This window comes from Aythya marila, assembly GCF_965140915.1.
Source record: "Aythya marila genome assembly, chromosome: Z".
NCBI classification, from domain to species: domain Eukaryota; kingdom Metazoa; phylum Chordata; class Aves; order Anseriformes; family Anatidae; genus Aythya; species Aythya marila.
Genome location: NC_139080.1, coordinates 9,211,133 through 9,224,150, shown reverse-complemented (window position 1 = coordinate 9,224,150; position 13,018 = coordinate 9,211,133). Strand labels below are relative to the sequence as shown.

The 13,018-nt window shown below is 54.0% G+C and overlaps 2 protein-coding genes across 3 annotated transcripts in view; both read left to right on the top strand.

Moving 5' to 3' along the window:
• The first annotated feature begins 1,304 nt into the window (after window positions 1-1,304).
• DCTN3 (dynactin subunit 3) lies at window positions 1,305-5,425 on the top strand. Its single transcript, XM_082782478.1, has 7 exons — window positions 1,305-1,417; window positions 1,534-1,618; window positions 2,522-2,608; window positions 3,273-3,356; window positions 3,525-3,583; window positions 4,299-4,358; window positions 4,803-5,425. The coding sequence occupies exons 1-7, from the start codon at window positions 1,325-1,327 to the stop codon at window positions 4,890-4,892; spliced, it is 558 nt and encodes a 185-aa protein (XP_082638604.1). The 5' UTR covers window positions 1,305-1,324; the 3' UTR covers window positions 4,893-5,425.
• Window positions 5,426-9,450: 4,025 nt separating this feature from the next.
• FAM219A (family with sequence similarity 219 member A) overlaps window positions 9,451-13,018 on the top strand; it is a 267,457-nt gene continuing 263,889 nt past the window's right edge. The window contains exon 1 of one of the 2 annotated variants that reach the window (XM_082783205.1): window positions 9,451-9,457. The gene's annotated coding sequence lies outside the window, so the exon portion shown is untranslated. The remainder of the gene's footprint in view (window positions 9,458-13,018) is intronic. The other variant, XM_082783202.1, reaches the window with a different exon arrangement.

The following is a 13,018-nucleotide window of genomic DNA, read 5'->3' as shown; positions in this document are numbered from 1 at the left end:
GGGCTGCAGGCAGGTGGCCGTGGCATCGCTGTGCCACCACCAAGATGGGGACGGGGATGGAGGCCCCCTCTGAGCCCCCAGGAGCAGGGGCGGATTCGCTGCACACCATGCTGGGCTGCACAAAGCCATTGCGGTGGCTTCAGGCTCGTCCTGTGACCCCACAGCCCCAGTGCCCAAGCCCCAGGAACACCTGAATTCTTCCCCCTTTTGGGGTGGGTTATCAGACCCTGTAGCCCGGGGATTTTGGGCAATCCTGCACACCACCTGCCCTGCTGCACGGGCTGCAGGAGTGTTGGTCCCCTCTAAACACAGCCCAGCGCTGTGTGCACAGCCCCCAGCCCCTGCTGCAGCCCCCAGACACTCCTGCTAACGAGGCCGCTTCTAATTGTCGCCTTTGTGGAACAAAGCGCAGCTCTTCCCTCTGAAGATGCCTCTCCCACAGCCCAGCTATCGATCCCTGGGAAGAAAGGCAGAACGCACGGGGCCTCAGCCTGCTCCTCCAAGGAGATTTTGGGGTCACAGCGCTGCTGGGGCCATCCCACAGCTCCCCCCTACAGCCTGGTGGCCCCGTACAGACGCTCCCTGTAGGAGCACATGTAGACGGACCAAGGTTTCTCGGGGCACAGCGGGTTTTGCTCTCAGCAAGGGGCACGGGAAGGTCCCCAAAGCCATCCAGCTGATGAGGCGCTCACTGTTAGCAGACGGGTTTGAGCTGGGAGCCCAGCCTGGCATTAAATGGTGCCAATTGTGGTCTCCCAGCACGACACCCAGCGGGGCACACCTCAGGGTGCTGCGGGGGCCCCCAGGCTTCTCCCCTTGACCCCAGAAGGTGCCTGGGCTGCGTCGCCTGCCATGAACTCATCGAACCCCTATGAGGGACCCCAATAACCGAGTGCTGGCAGCCACCACTTCCACCGGTCCTGTGGGTCGATAGCGGGAAGGTGAGGGCGATGGGGGGCCGGGGGCAGCCCTGCGGCAGCCCCCCGCCCTTCACAGCCCCATCTTCCCCCCCTTCCACGCCGCCGAGCGCCTCTCGCCCGCAGCAAGGAGGCAGCTATCGACCTCCCTTGAAGGCAGAGCCTCCCTCTGCAGTGCAAATCAGCATCGAGAGGCCCCGGCTGCCCGCAGGGGGGCTGCGAGCCCCCAAAACTCCACAGCTCTGCTCCCCCCCCAGCATCCCCCGCCATAAGGCCGCCATTAAGGCCCGCCCGTTGCCATGGCAACGGCATCCGCCTAGCAACGCGCCGCCATGGCAACCGGACCGGAAGCGGATGTGCCAGAAAGCGGAAGAGAAGGCCGGGCTGCTTCCGGGCCGGGCGAGAAGATGGCGGCGGGGACGGTGGCGCTGGAGCGGCTGCGGTGGCGGCTGGAGGAGCTGGAGCAGCGCCTCGGCGGCGGCGCCTGCGAGCCTCGTAAGGTGCTGGGCCCCGCTCTGTCCCCTCCGGTTTTGTTTTTATTGCCCCCCGCCCATACCCCTTAGCCTTCCGCTGGCGGCAGGTAACGGGCCCGCCCCCTCCCTGTGCGCCCCCGCAGGTGGCGGACGAGCTGGTGAAGGTGCAGGTGGCGCTGAGCAACATCGCCGGCAAGAGGGAGCGCGTCAAGATCCTGTTCAAGAAGAGTGAGTGCTCCGGGAGGGGTCCGAGGCAGCTTGCGGGGCGTGCCTTGACCCCAAAATCCCTTCCTCGGACCCCAAAATCCCCTCCTCGGACCCCAAAATCCCCGTTTCGGTGCTCCCCAGATCCCAGAAGTCCCCCCCTCGGTGCCTCTGTGCTGTTGTTTGGTCCCCAGGTCACCCAGCAGGGGGTCGTCCTGTTTGTGCCTCTTCCCCAGAGCTGCTGAGGTGGGGACCGGGCTCCTTCGGTCTGGAACAGTGCACAGCTGTGCGCTCTGCCTGAAATACAGCTCTTGAAGGGGAGTTTTGCATGTTCAGGCTAGCCACGCCCTTGTGTCTGTTGCTGTTGTGTATGCTGGGGGTGGTGAGGAGCATGTACCACCACCTGTGGCCACATCTGAGGAGCCTTCTCCAAACCAGGGAGCATCAGCTGCAGGCGCTAGAGCTGTGCTTTGCCTCGTAAAGCCTCCTTGTGGCTGAGCTTCATGGCCCAGTAATGCAGAAGCAACATCAGGAGTGTTGGTGTGGTCCAAGGTTGCGGTGGCTGTTGAGTGTGAACATACAACCTGTGTACCTGTAAAGGACTTTAGGGATCAGGATGGAGGGCAGTTCTCTGGTTTTATTTCAAGGTTAGGAAGAGGCAGATTTCATTCACCTCTAGTGTCATTGGCCAACCGAAAAGCTAAGCATTGGAGGTGTCTGTAATAAAGCAGTTACTTCATTTGACTCATTCGTAAGTTCTCAGTTGTAGCCTTCTAAAGTCAGCTGTTTTCAAGTGTTGCAGAAACCCCTGAATCTGAGCAAAAGCAACCTTAAATGGGCAGGTTTGTTCCATAGCCCAGTGGGAAGTGCACTTGTCAAAGTGATAACATTTCTCCTACTTGCCTTAAAACATATTCTTTCTTCTAGTCGAAGATGTAATAAAATACCTTGACCCGCAGTACATTGACAGGATGGCTGTTCCAGACACCATGAAGCAGCAGTTCATCTTGGCAGGTACAGCATGACATGAGAAGGAACAGGTTTTTAGCACTGCAAAAGCTGTATTTTAATCAGGTTGATTGGGATGGAGTTATTTTTTTGCTTAGTCATAAACATTTGGAAGGATATCCTCTGTAGAGCTACCTGAAATGCGACTTATACAAGGATAGCCATCACCCTCAGTGCTCCATTGTGCATGTCTGTGCTGTAGTTTTATCAGTTCCGGTCCTAGCATTGATTGGTTTAACCGTAAATTAATAAAAGGTTGAAAAGAAACTGGAGCTTGAACAGTTTTCCTTACTCTACTTCCCATATTCTGAGGCCTGTCAAAAAAACAGAGTTTTGGATGTACATGAAACACCTTCTGGTGTTGTCCTCTTTTGCTTCCAAAGAACTTGGTTCAGCCTTGTTCTGGTATAGTCTGGGAATGAAACCTGGTGGAGATTCTCCTGACTTAAGTTACTGTGAATGAGAATCCAGGGGTGAGCGTCACAAAAGGCTAAATAAAATTACAAAAAAAAATCTTTTTTGTACAGCTGGGTCAGCTGGAACAGAGGAGCTGGAATACAAGTGTTCCAGCTGACGATCAGTTCAGAGTGGGACAAGCCCCTCTGTGAGGTGGGGGCTAAGACACTGCTCTGGCTTTTCCTGATGTTCCTTCTTGTCTCTCCCTGGTCAGAGGAGCAGGTCATTCCTTACCGAGCAGACCTCTTGGAGCAGGTGAAGAACCTCCAGCCCATCTTAGACAGTGCCTCCATCCAAGGTACGCCTGTTCCTCCGCAAGTTTGAGCTGCACGTGCCACCCCCAAGCTTTTGCCTGTGCTGTGACTTCTGCTGTGCCTTGTCCCTGGAGAAGGAATGCTCCTTGTCTTGGTAACTTACCCCACGTGATGCAAAACAAACAAAATGGATTTCTGTTCTGTGCTTCCAGCGGTTCCTGACCACGCAGCGAAACTGCAGCGACTCTCCCAGATCCAGATGCAGCAGCAGGTAGCGTGAGTGCTTGAGGCAGCCTTGACTAGCAGGGAGAAGGAACCATGTGTTGGTAACTGCACTGATGCCCCTGTATCTGCAGTTGTCTGAATTGCCTGTTTATACTGCTTACTTTCATTTGTCCAGGGTATTCGTGCTGCAGTTTTAAAGAGGTTTAAGCGTATTGCAGGGGGAGAGCTAGCCGGGATTTCTGGTAACTGAGTCTGAATTGGAAAAAATCTTTGCCTACAATAAGCCTACTCAAAACAAAGCCTTGAATGCAATACATTGCAGTGGTTTTAACCAACTCCTGTTCCCTCTTTCAGTGGGACACTGAAGTGGTGCACTTCTTCAGTCTCTGGAGGGGTTTTGATACTACCACGTTGTCTCTTTGCCCTTTCCTTCCCCATTTGAGCACTCCATGAGGTGGCAATGAGTAGCCTGGGCATTGCCCAATGCCTCCTTTCAGTGTCTCCCTGTGGGTTTTCATTCTGAGGCAAGCTGAGGATGCTGAGCAAAGGTAGACAGATGGCAAGCACAGCTTCTTTGGCACTTCCCAAATACGGGTGTTTCTTTGTAACCTTCCTCTTGTCTGCTGAAATGCTTTCAGCTGCACTGAGCAGCCATGGCCTGAGCTTTAGTCCCAGTATTGGCCCTGTACTGCCAGGGGCTGGAAGGACTGATGTCTTTTAATTTATTTACTGCTGACTTGCTGGGGCTCTCTTCTTTGCAGGATCAGTGCAAGCAGTTTTCTGACGGTGTCAAGGCGCTCCTCGAAGACTACAACAAAACGGTATCCTTCTTGCTGGTGCTCTGGGCCTGACAGAACCGAACTGTTGCCTGTCTCCTGGCCCACCTTACCCCGTCAGATGTTGGAAGCAGGCAATCCCCAGCCCCAGGCTTAATGGCCGGTGCCCTTTCTGGTGTGGTGGTGCTTGTGTCCCTGTCGTGCTGTAGAAAGCCCTTTGAGATGCAGCCTGTGCATTGTTCAGAAGTTGTTCAGGACTGCCATTAACGTGTGGCGCTGTGTGGTGGCTCCAGGCCTTGTCATTTTGTCTGAGTAGGTTTTGTACACCCTAGTTTCCCATACCCTGTTGTGTTTTTTTTTTTTTTTTTTTTTGTCTCCAAAGGAATCAGGATTGTAATGGTGCGCTCAGGCCGCCAGGGGTTCTTGGGTTGTACTCTGTGGTTTCCTCCCTGAAGTTTCCACGTCTCTTTCCTTAAGAGCATTGTCCAGACCCTGCTTCTGTCCAAGCAGTTCGTCCAGTGGAATGAGATACTGATGCAGCTGGAAGCAGCCAAGGAAGCGAAACCTGTGGCAGAGTGATGGCAGAGCCGGGAGTGCAGAGAACCGCAGCCGGGGCCTTGGGATTCTGCTGGCCTTGGGTCAGTCAGGAGATGCTGCAGCACGGCCTGCACTCTCTTGTCTCAGCATCTTCCCGCTCTGTGAATGTGCTGCGAGTGACACCGCAGGCTCCTGGGGGCACCCTGGCCTTGCAGCTGCACTGCGGTCACCCTGAATGAAAGCCACGCTCCTGCTGTTCTGTAATACGCCACTGTTTGTTGATCTTGCACTTCCTTATGTCTTGGTTTGTAACGTATTTAAAAATCCCTTCCTGCTGTTCCTGTGGACCGTAATAAAGCCCTGAAACACAACCTGCCTTGCCTCTGCTGGGTGCAGCCACGGCACAGACTGTGGCCAGGCTCAGGAGGGGAGATGTGCGTACTGCCCGTGCTTGATACTCCATGAGGAAATGTTACACCTCTGCATGAGAGGGAAGTGGTCAGCAGCAAGGTGGGTGAGCCCTGGAGACTGAGGCCCCGTCCACCACGTTAGGGTGGCTTTCCCTAAGCAGTGACTGGCACAGACATCTGCAGGGGGTGGCTGCTCACAGCCTATCTCTATCCCGTCACTAATTCATTGAGAATACATCATGTCTATAAATACATGTATATAGAACCCTATAATAAATAAGAAATAATAACTAAAACAAACAAAACAATAAAATCACAAACTGTTTCTCCCACTTCCAGGGAGTGCTGCCTGGAAACACACTAGTTCTGTGTAATTCAATCCCTTATACATATTAATTCATTAAAAATTGTTCTAAGGAGACATTAAAGGTTTACAATAGATAGTTTCAACAGTTTTAGCTTTGTTAATGTCTTTGTTAATACAGTCTGTCAGGTATCAGGGTTATGTGATACTTTTACCCAGGTATGAGTCCACCCTTTCTCAGCCACTCTTACTGTCATCTCAGTAATCAGGAGCACTTGCAATGCTCCATCGCGCTCAGGATGCAGCATTGATTCTCTCCATGTCTGTATCTGGGTGAGCAATTGGCTAACGGGCAGGGCCCAAAGGGTTATGGTAAATGGAGCTGCGTCAGGCTGGCGGGCGGTCACCAGTGGGGTCCCTCAAGGCTCCATTTTAGGACCGGTACTTTTCAATATTTTTATAAATGATCTGGATGTAGGAATAGAGGGTATTTTGAGCAAGTTTGCTGATGACACCAAACTTGGAGGAGTTGTGGACTCAAATGAGGGCGTAAAGGCCTTGCAGAGGGATCTGGACAGGTTGGAGAGCTGGGCGATCACCAACCGCATGAAGTTCAATAAGAGCAAGTGCCAGGTCCTGCACCTGGGACGGGGAAACCCTGGCTGCATGTACAGACTGGGCGATGAGACGCTGGAGAGCAGCCTAGAAGAGAGGGATCTGGGGGTCGTGGTAGACAGCAAGTTGAATATGAGCCAGCAGTGTGCCCTGGCAGCCAGGAGGGCCAATCGTATCCTGGGGTGCATCAAGAACGGCATCGCTAGTAGGTCAAGGGAGGTGATTGTCCCGCTCTACTCTGCGCTGGTGCGGCCTCACCTCGAGTACTGTGTGCAGTTCTGGGCACCACAGTATAAAAAGGACATGAAACTGTTGGAAAGTGTCCAGAGGAGGGCTACGAAGATGGTGAAAGGCCTGGAGGGGAAGACGTACGAGGAACGGCTGAGGTCACTGGGCCTGTTCAGCCTGGAGAAGAGGAGGCTGAGGGGAGACCTCATCGCAGTCTACAACTTCCTCGTAAGGGGTTGTCAAGAGGCAGGAGACCTTTTCTCCATTAACACTAGTGACAGGACCCGCGGGAACGGGGTTAAGCTGAGGCAGGGGAAATTTAGGCTGGACGTCAGGAGGGGGTTTTTCACAGAGAGGGTGGTTGCACACTGGAACAGGCTCCCCAGGGAAGTGGTCACTGCACCGAGCCTGTCTGAATTTAAGAAGAGATTGGACTGTGAACTTAGGCACATGGTCTGAACTTTTGGGTAGACCCGTGCGGTGTCGAGAGTTGGACTTGATGATCCTTAAGGGTCCCTTCCAACTCAGGATATTCTATGATTCTATGATTCTATCAGAGCCCAATCTCTTCACGGGCCCTCTAGTAATACCTTCTGTGAGCTGCTCACAAAAGGCCTCATCCATCTCTTCCTCCTGTTCAGGCGGTCTGTAACAAAACCCTACCAGCTCCTCCTGGTTGTTGCCCGTGCTGCGTGCAGAGGTGCAGATGCCCTTCAGATGAGACATCTGCCTCACCCCCAGCTTCAGCACTGTTCCCCGAGGCTCTCCTCTGCTGAGCCCTGTTTTATTCCCTTCCCCGTCCAAGCCAGTTGTCCTCTGGTGCAACAGCACACCTTGCCTGGTCTCCCTGAGCCCACCCTCCGTCTTCATCCCCAACAGACACGATGCAGGAAGGCTCCCAGAAAACACACCTGAGTTCAAGTAAATAATTGGATTTATTTCCAGTATTGGAGCTTGTGATTCTCACAAGCTCCATGGACGCTGGCCCTGCCCCTCCTGTGGCCTGCATGGCAGCAGTGCTCAGATGCAGAGCTCTGCGGCGATGCAGACGCCTTCTGCTGCCGATGGAAAATCCTGTCCCAGAAGGAGCGGATGTTGTTGCCGCTCGGTTGCGCTGCAGTGCCCTGGGGGCCACAGGAGTGGCGCAGGTGGCACGAGCACGGGTATCTGGTGGTAGGGGCACTGCAGGGCTCTGAAGAGGAGCTGGAGTAGCCGTGGGGCTCCTGGGCTCTTCTGGAAGCTGAGCTGGGAGCTGGCCTGGCCCAGGCATTTCCCCATGGGAGGTTGCTGCCCGTCGTCCACTGCTCTTGGCTGTCGCTGCTCTGGGCCCCGTAACCCAGGGAGCTCTCGACCTTGCCAGGGCTCTTCTTCCTCCAAGGCCACCACTTCGGTCCCCAGCTGCCTGCCTCAGCCCCAGCGGTTTCAGACGCCGTGGTCACCTCCGCGCTGGTGTTTCCTTTCTGAGGGACAGCCGCAGCCCGCAGGTGGAAGCTGCTGTCGGAGCACCCGGGCTGCGTGGTGCTGCTGCCCCAGTGGCCGTGCGGGGCTCCTGCGGCCGGTCCCACCAAGTGTCCGCGGTGCTTGCGACGGTGCTCAGCCCTCGGGCTTGGAGCTAGGAGCACGGGCCTGAGGGGTGGGTAGACTACGGTGGGCTCTTGTCCCGCCCAGCCATACGCCAGCCCAAAGGGCGTCCTCACAATTTCTCCCAAGGGAGCCGTGTCCATCCTGTGGCCAGAGTTCCTGGTGCAGTGCGTGTGAGCCCGTGGGGCTGCCCAGCCACCCTCCTCCCGGGGCACTGCTCGCTGGGATGGGCGCTCGGGGCCCAGCTGGTCTCCGCGGTGCTGCAGCTCCTTGCGCATGAACGTGGCCTCGGGCCCGTGGAAATGGACAGGCTCTGGGCGGGAGGGTGGTGCTCCAGAGGCTGCCGGGCAGACAACGGAGGCCCCGTGCTTCTTCCTCTTCCTCTTGGCCTGGTCTGGATGGAGGAGAGGCTTGGGTTTGAGGAAGGGGACAGAGGGACGTTGTGGTGGCAGGGAGCCAGAACTGGTGCTCTGGGGCAGTGCTTCGTGCTCCCCTTCAGGTGACTGCGGCACTGTCCCCGAGGAGCTTTCCAGCTTTTCTTCGCTTGCTGTCTCCATGCAGGCCTTGCTGCACTGCTCAGGCCTCGGCTGCAGCTCTGAGATGTCGACAGGGGCTGCAGATTGGGGCTGGTTCCCATTGCCCTCCTCAGCCCCCAGTGGTCTCAGGATGATGACAAAGTCGGTTTGGCAGCCCTGGTCTTTCCGTAGCGCTGTGTTGGTTGGGCCTGGAGGTGCTGGGAGGTCCTTGGAGAAGACGGGAGGTCGCTGGGACAACTCCACCCAGTGCTGTCGCACCTCATCTGGGTGAAGGAGACTCTCACGCATGATCACCCCCATTTCTGGTGGCTGGGTGGAGGAGGAGACCTCAGCCGGTAGCTCTTGAGCTCCTCTGCCCTGCTTCCCAAGCCCGGGGGCTCCGGGGGCTGTCAGACTCTGCAGGCGCTGCCTCTTGCCAGGGAGCCCGTCAGCCTCCTCTGCACTGCTGGTTGCGCTCAGGGCGGAGGCCAGAGGTTGGTGTTTTGCAGGGCTGTCAGTGGGATGTGCCTCCTGCCTGGGCTCTGCGGGGGCTCCTCCGTGGTGCTCCAGAGAGGCGTTGGTCCAGATCGCAGGGCAGCTCTTGCTCCTGGGGACGCCGTAGCCCCAGCAGGACAGGCTGCCCCGCTCCAGCAGCTGCTCCCGGTCCTTCCATGCCACTTGCCACCAGTCAGGCCTCAGCGCAGCAGCCTCACGCCCGGGCAGTGCTGGCAGCACCAGCTGCTGCAGCTCCTGCGGGGCCTCGAGGCACTTCCCACGGCCAGGGCTGCAGCGCCCCGACCCCCACAGCCGCTTGGTGCCTGCAAAACAGGGAGGGAGTCTGAGCTGCGCTGGCACGGAGGCAGCAGAGCCACCAGGGGCCCGGCGGGATGGGTGCTCGCTCCTCCAAAGGGCACTCACCAGGCTGCGGTGCTGCTGCTCGCCGCCGCCATCCCCACTTTCGCCGGCGCAGGCCGTCACCCTGTGGGCACAGGAGCACAGCACAGTGACCAACCTGGGCAGGGACCCGTGGGGCCGCTGCAGACAGCTCCCGGCCCCCCACCGGCATGCCAGCCTCGTGGCCCCCCACCCTCAAGCCCCCTGTACCTGTCGGCGCCGGCCCGTGGCGAGCACGGAGACCCCGGCCACCAGGAGCAGGAGGCCGGGGACAAGGAAAACGCTGCTGTCGTCAACCATCGCTCACAGCCAGGTACGACCGCACTGGCAGGCGTGGGGTGCTGGCCGCAGCTTTATAGGGACACGGCCCTGAGGTCACAGCCGGCAGCTGGGGACGACTCTGTGAGGTCACAGCCCCCAGCCCACGCTGAAGCAGGCCCCCGAGGGTGCCCCCGAGCTACATTTGTGGGGAGCTGGGGGGCCGGGATGGCTCCCCAGGCTCCTCGCTCGGGGCCAGGGTCACAGCCCATGGCCCAGCTCCAGCTGTGTCCGACAGCTGCTACTGTCCCTGACCCCAGGCTCTGCAATGTGCCACGCTACACGGATTCGCTCTCACAGCTGGGAAGGAACTCGTCATTGCTTCTGGTCCCAGTGATGGCACAGCTCGCAGCACAACCACCTGGCTTGTGAAAGGGGCTGTGAGTGCACGAAGGGCCCTGCACTTGGAGATGCCGACAGGCGCTGCAGCACGGGGCCGCTTCCTGTCCCCAGCACATCCACTCGGTGCTCACAGACACCGGTGTGAGAAGCAGAGCTGTGTTTTTGCAACAGGAGGTGTTTTTGTGGTGGAAAATGCACGAACCTTGCATGTTCAAAAGGGATTGTGCAGGCATGACAGCAGCACAGCAGTGGGGAGTATGTTAAGCAGAGAAGGGGAAGGTCCCGGTGTACCAAAGTAAGGGGGATAGCCAGGAGAAACAGGATGAGCAGTGCAAAATCAGTAAAAATCAGTAAAAACAAAAATCACGGGACCTGTAGTCATGAGAGGAGGAAAAAAAAAGAAAGGATAAGCAGTTGGTCAATTGAAAATGAAGGTATGTGGTATAGAAAGGTGTGGAGAAATTTTTTTCTCACAGGCTGTCGTCGTCTTTGTCATCTCTCAGGACCTGTGGATCATTAGCTCAAAGACTACCCTTGGAATCCCCAATCCATCCCTTCCATGCAGGAGATTGGGTTCTGGTACAGACATGGAGAGAATCAAAGCTGACACAATTGAAGATGACACTTCCTGCGGATTTAGAAATGTTTGGGAGAAACTACCTTCGTGGTTACTTGAATGGAATTGACTCAAACTAGTTGCTATTATAATAAGAATGGCATTGTGTATCTGTCATTTCCCGTGATAATAATATTGGAAAAACTCAGGAGTGGCGTATGGGAAGAGGTGCAAAAACAACAACAGGGGTAAGAAAAAAAAAGAGGAGGGAATTGTGAGAAACAAAGTTGTGTTTTTGCAATAGAAGTTGTTTTTGCAGTGGTAAGTTCCACTAACCCTGCATATTCAAAAGTGACTGTGTGGCACAGCAGTGGGAAGTATGTTAAGCAGATCAGGGGAAGGTCTCACTGTCCCAAAATAAGGAGGATAGCTAAGAAAAAAAAAAAAAGAAGAAAAAAAAAAAGAAAAAAAAAAAAGAAAAGATGAGCAGTATGAAATCAGTAAAAACAAAAATCACGGGCCCTCTAGTCATGAGAGAAGAAGGAAAAAAAAGGAATAGGATAAATTAACAGTTGCTCAAATTATATTGTACATATGTGGTATAAGAAAGCTGTTGAGAGGTTTGTGAACCTGTAGTACTTCATGTACTACCCCATGCGGAAATAGGAGGAATCAGGTGTCGGGTAGTTTGTATCAGCCACCAATGGCCCCAGGATGATGACAAAGTCAGTTTGGCAGCCCTGGTCTTTTTGTAACACTGTGTTGGCTGGGCTGGTGTCACTTTAAGGGATGTAGCCAATTAACTGTTACGGGTCCAGTCAGGTTCAGGGTACTGAACTATCACGGTCACAGATTCACCAATAATGCATTAACCAATATGGGTCTGGTTGGATTCAAAGCACTGAACTACCACGATCACGGATTCACTGATAACGTAACATACCCTTACCTTAGTCACGTTCAATGAGAACTATCACGGCTAAGAACAATGCAGATAAATGCAATTTATTACACCAACAGGTACACAGGTTCTTTGGATTGCTGGCAGTAACTTACTATCTTCAAAAGCAAGCTAGCTTGCATAAAATACACAAGTGCACAGCCTGGAAATAACACATTAAAAAGGCACAAAGACTCTATAGAGATTTCTAAGTTTCCATGATAACGCACAGTATAACCAAGTGTTCAAATCTCACCTAAAGTCATCCCAATGGAGGGGGAAGGTAGGGGGAGAGGCTCAGCCAGTCAACTGATCCCAGGAGTCAGGAGGTCCTCAGGATGGTGTATCCCCTTGTGATGGTATCTTCCCAGACGATGGCATCTTCCCTAACATCCCCTCTCTCTTAGGCCAATTTATATTATTTTCCATCTTTTTGGTGGAGCTTGAGTGACTCTAGTCAAACATATGTTTGTTATGATTGGTGAAAATTTTTCCCATCTCCATTTAATGGAATAGGCTCTGAGAAATTCAGAGCATGTGCTCAGTGAGGGGTGGTTGCACTTTGGAGGTGGGTAGCTTTTGGGATGGAGGTGTTTTTTGGTATTATAATGATATTATAATGAGAAAAAGTACACTAGAGTGCAGCATTTGTCAAATCATGACAGGTCATTGGCTCAGGGTAAAAAAGTGCAGCTTATTGGTCTCATTGTGCACAAGAACAATTGAGTCCCCACCTGGTACAGAGCCTAGCCGTGGTGTCTCCACTCCACTCTACACTCTGTACTGTTTCTTAGAGTCAGCACACCAGGTTCCCCCAGTGCAATAGCATCTAAGGTTGGAAGCCTCGGGAATGCTCAGGTAATGCAGCTACACCCTACCCTGAAAGCCTCTTCAATGCTGTACATTTTCTTTAAAATGTGAATATTAGTTTTATTTTCCTAGTTACTTTAGGCAATTATACCACATAATCCACCCTGTTGACTATAGTCACTCAAGCTTCATGACATTCGGAATATGTCAGGAATATCACATACATTCTCAGGATGAGGTTTATCACAGAATTGTGTCACAGAACTGTAGGGGTTGGAAGGGATCTTGAAAGATCAGCAGATCCAACCCCCCTACCAAAGCAGGTTCCTTAGAGCAGGCTGCCCAGGTAGGCGTCCAGACGGGCCTTGGATATCTCCAGAGAAGGAGACTCCACAACCCCCATGGACAGCCTGTTCCAGAGCTCAAATATTGTGTGTATGTACATTGTATGGGGATACTAAATGTTCCATCATGATCCAGAGTTTAACACACAAACTAAAAACATAATACAATGACTATTAACAAAACAACAACAGGGTGCAACATTTTGTTGAAGATTCCTGTGCCAGCTGGTGACCATCCAAAGTGTCCCACCAAGGGTGTTTTTCATCTCTCTTTACTCTTTCCATCACTTGATAGAGAATTTGTTGTCCCA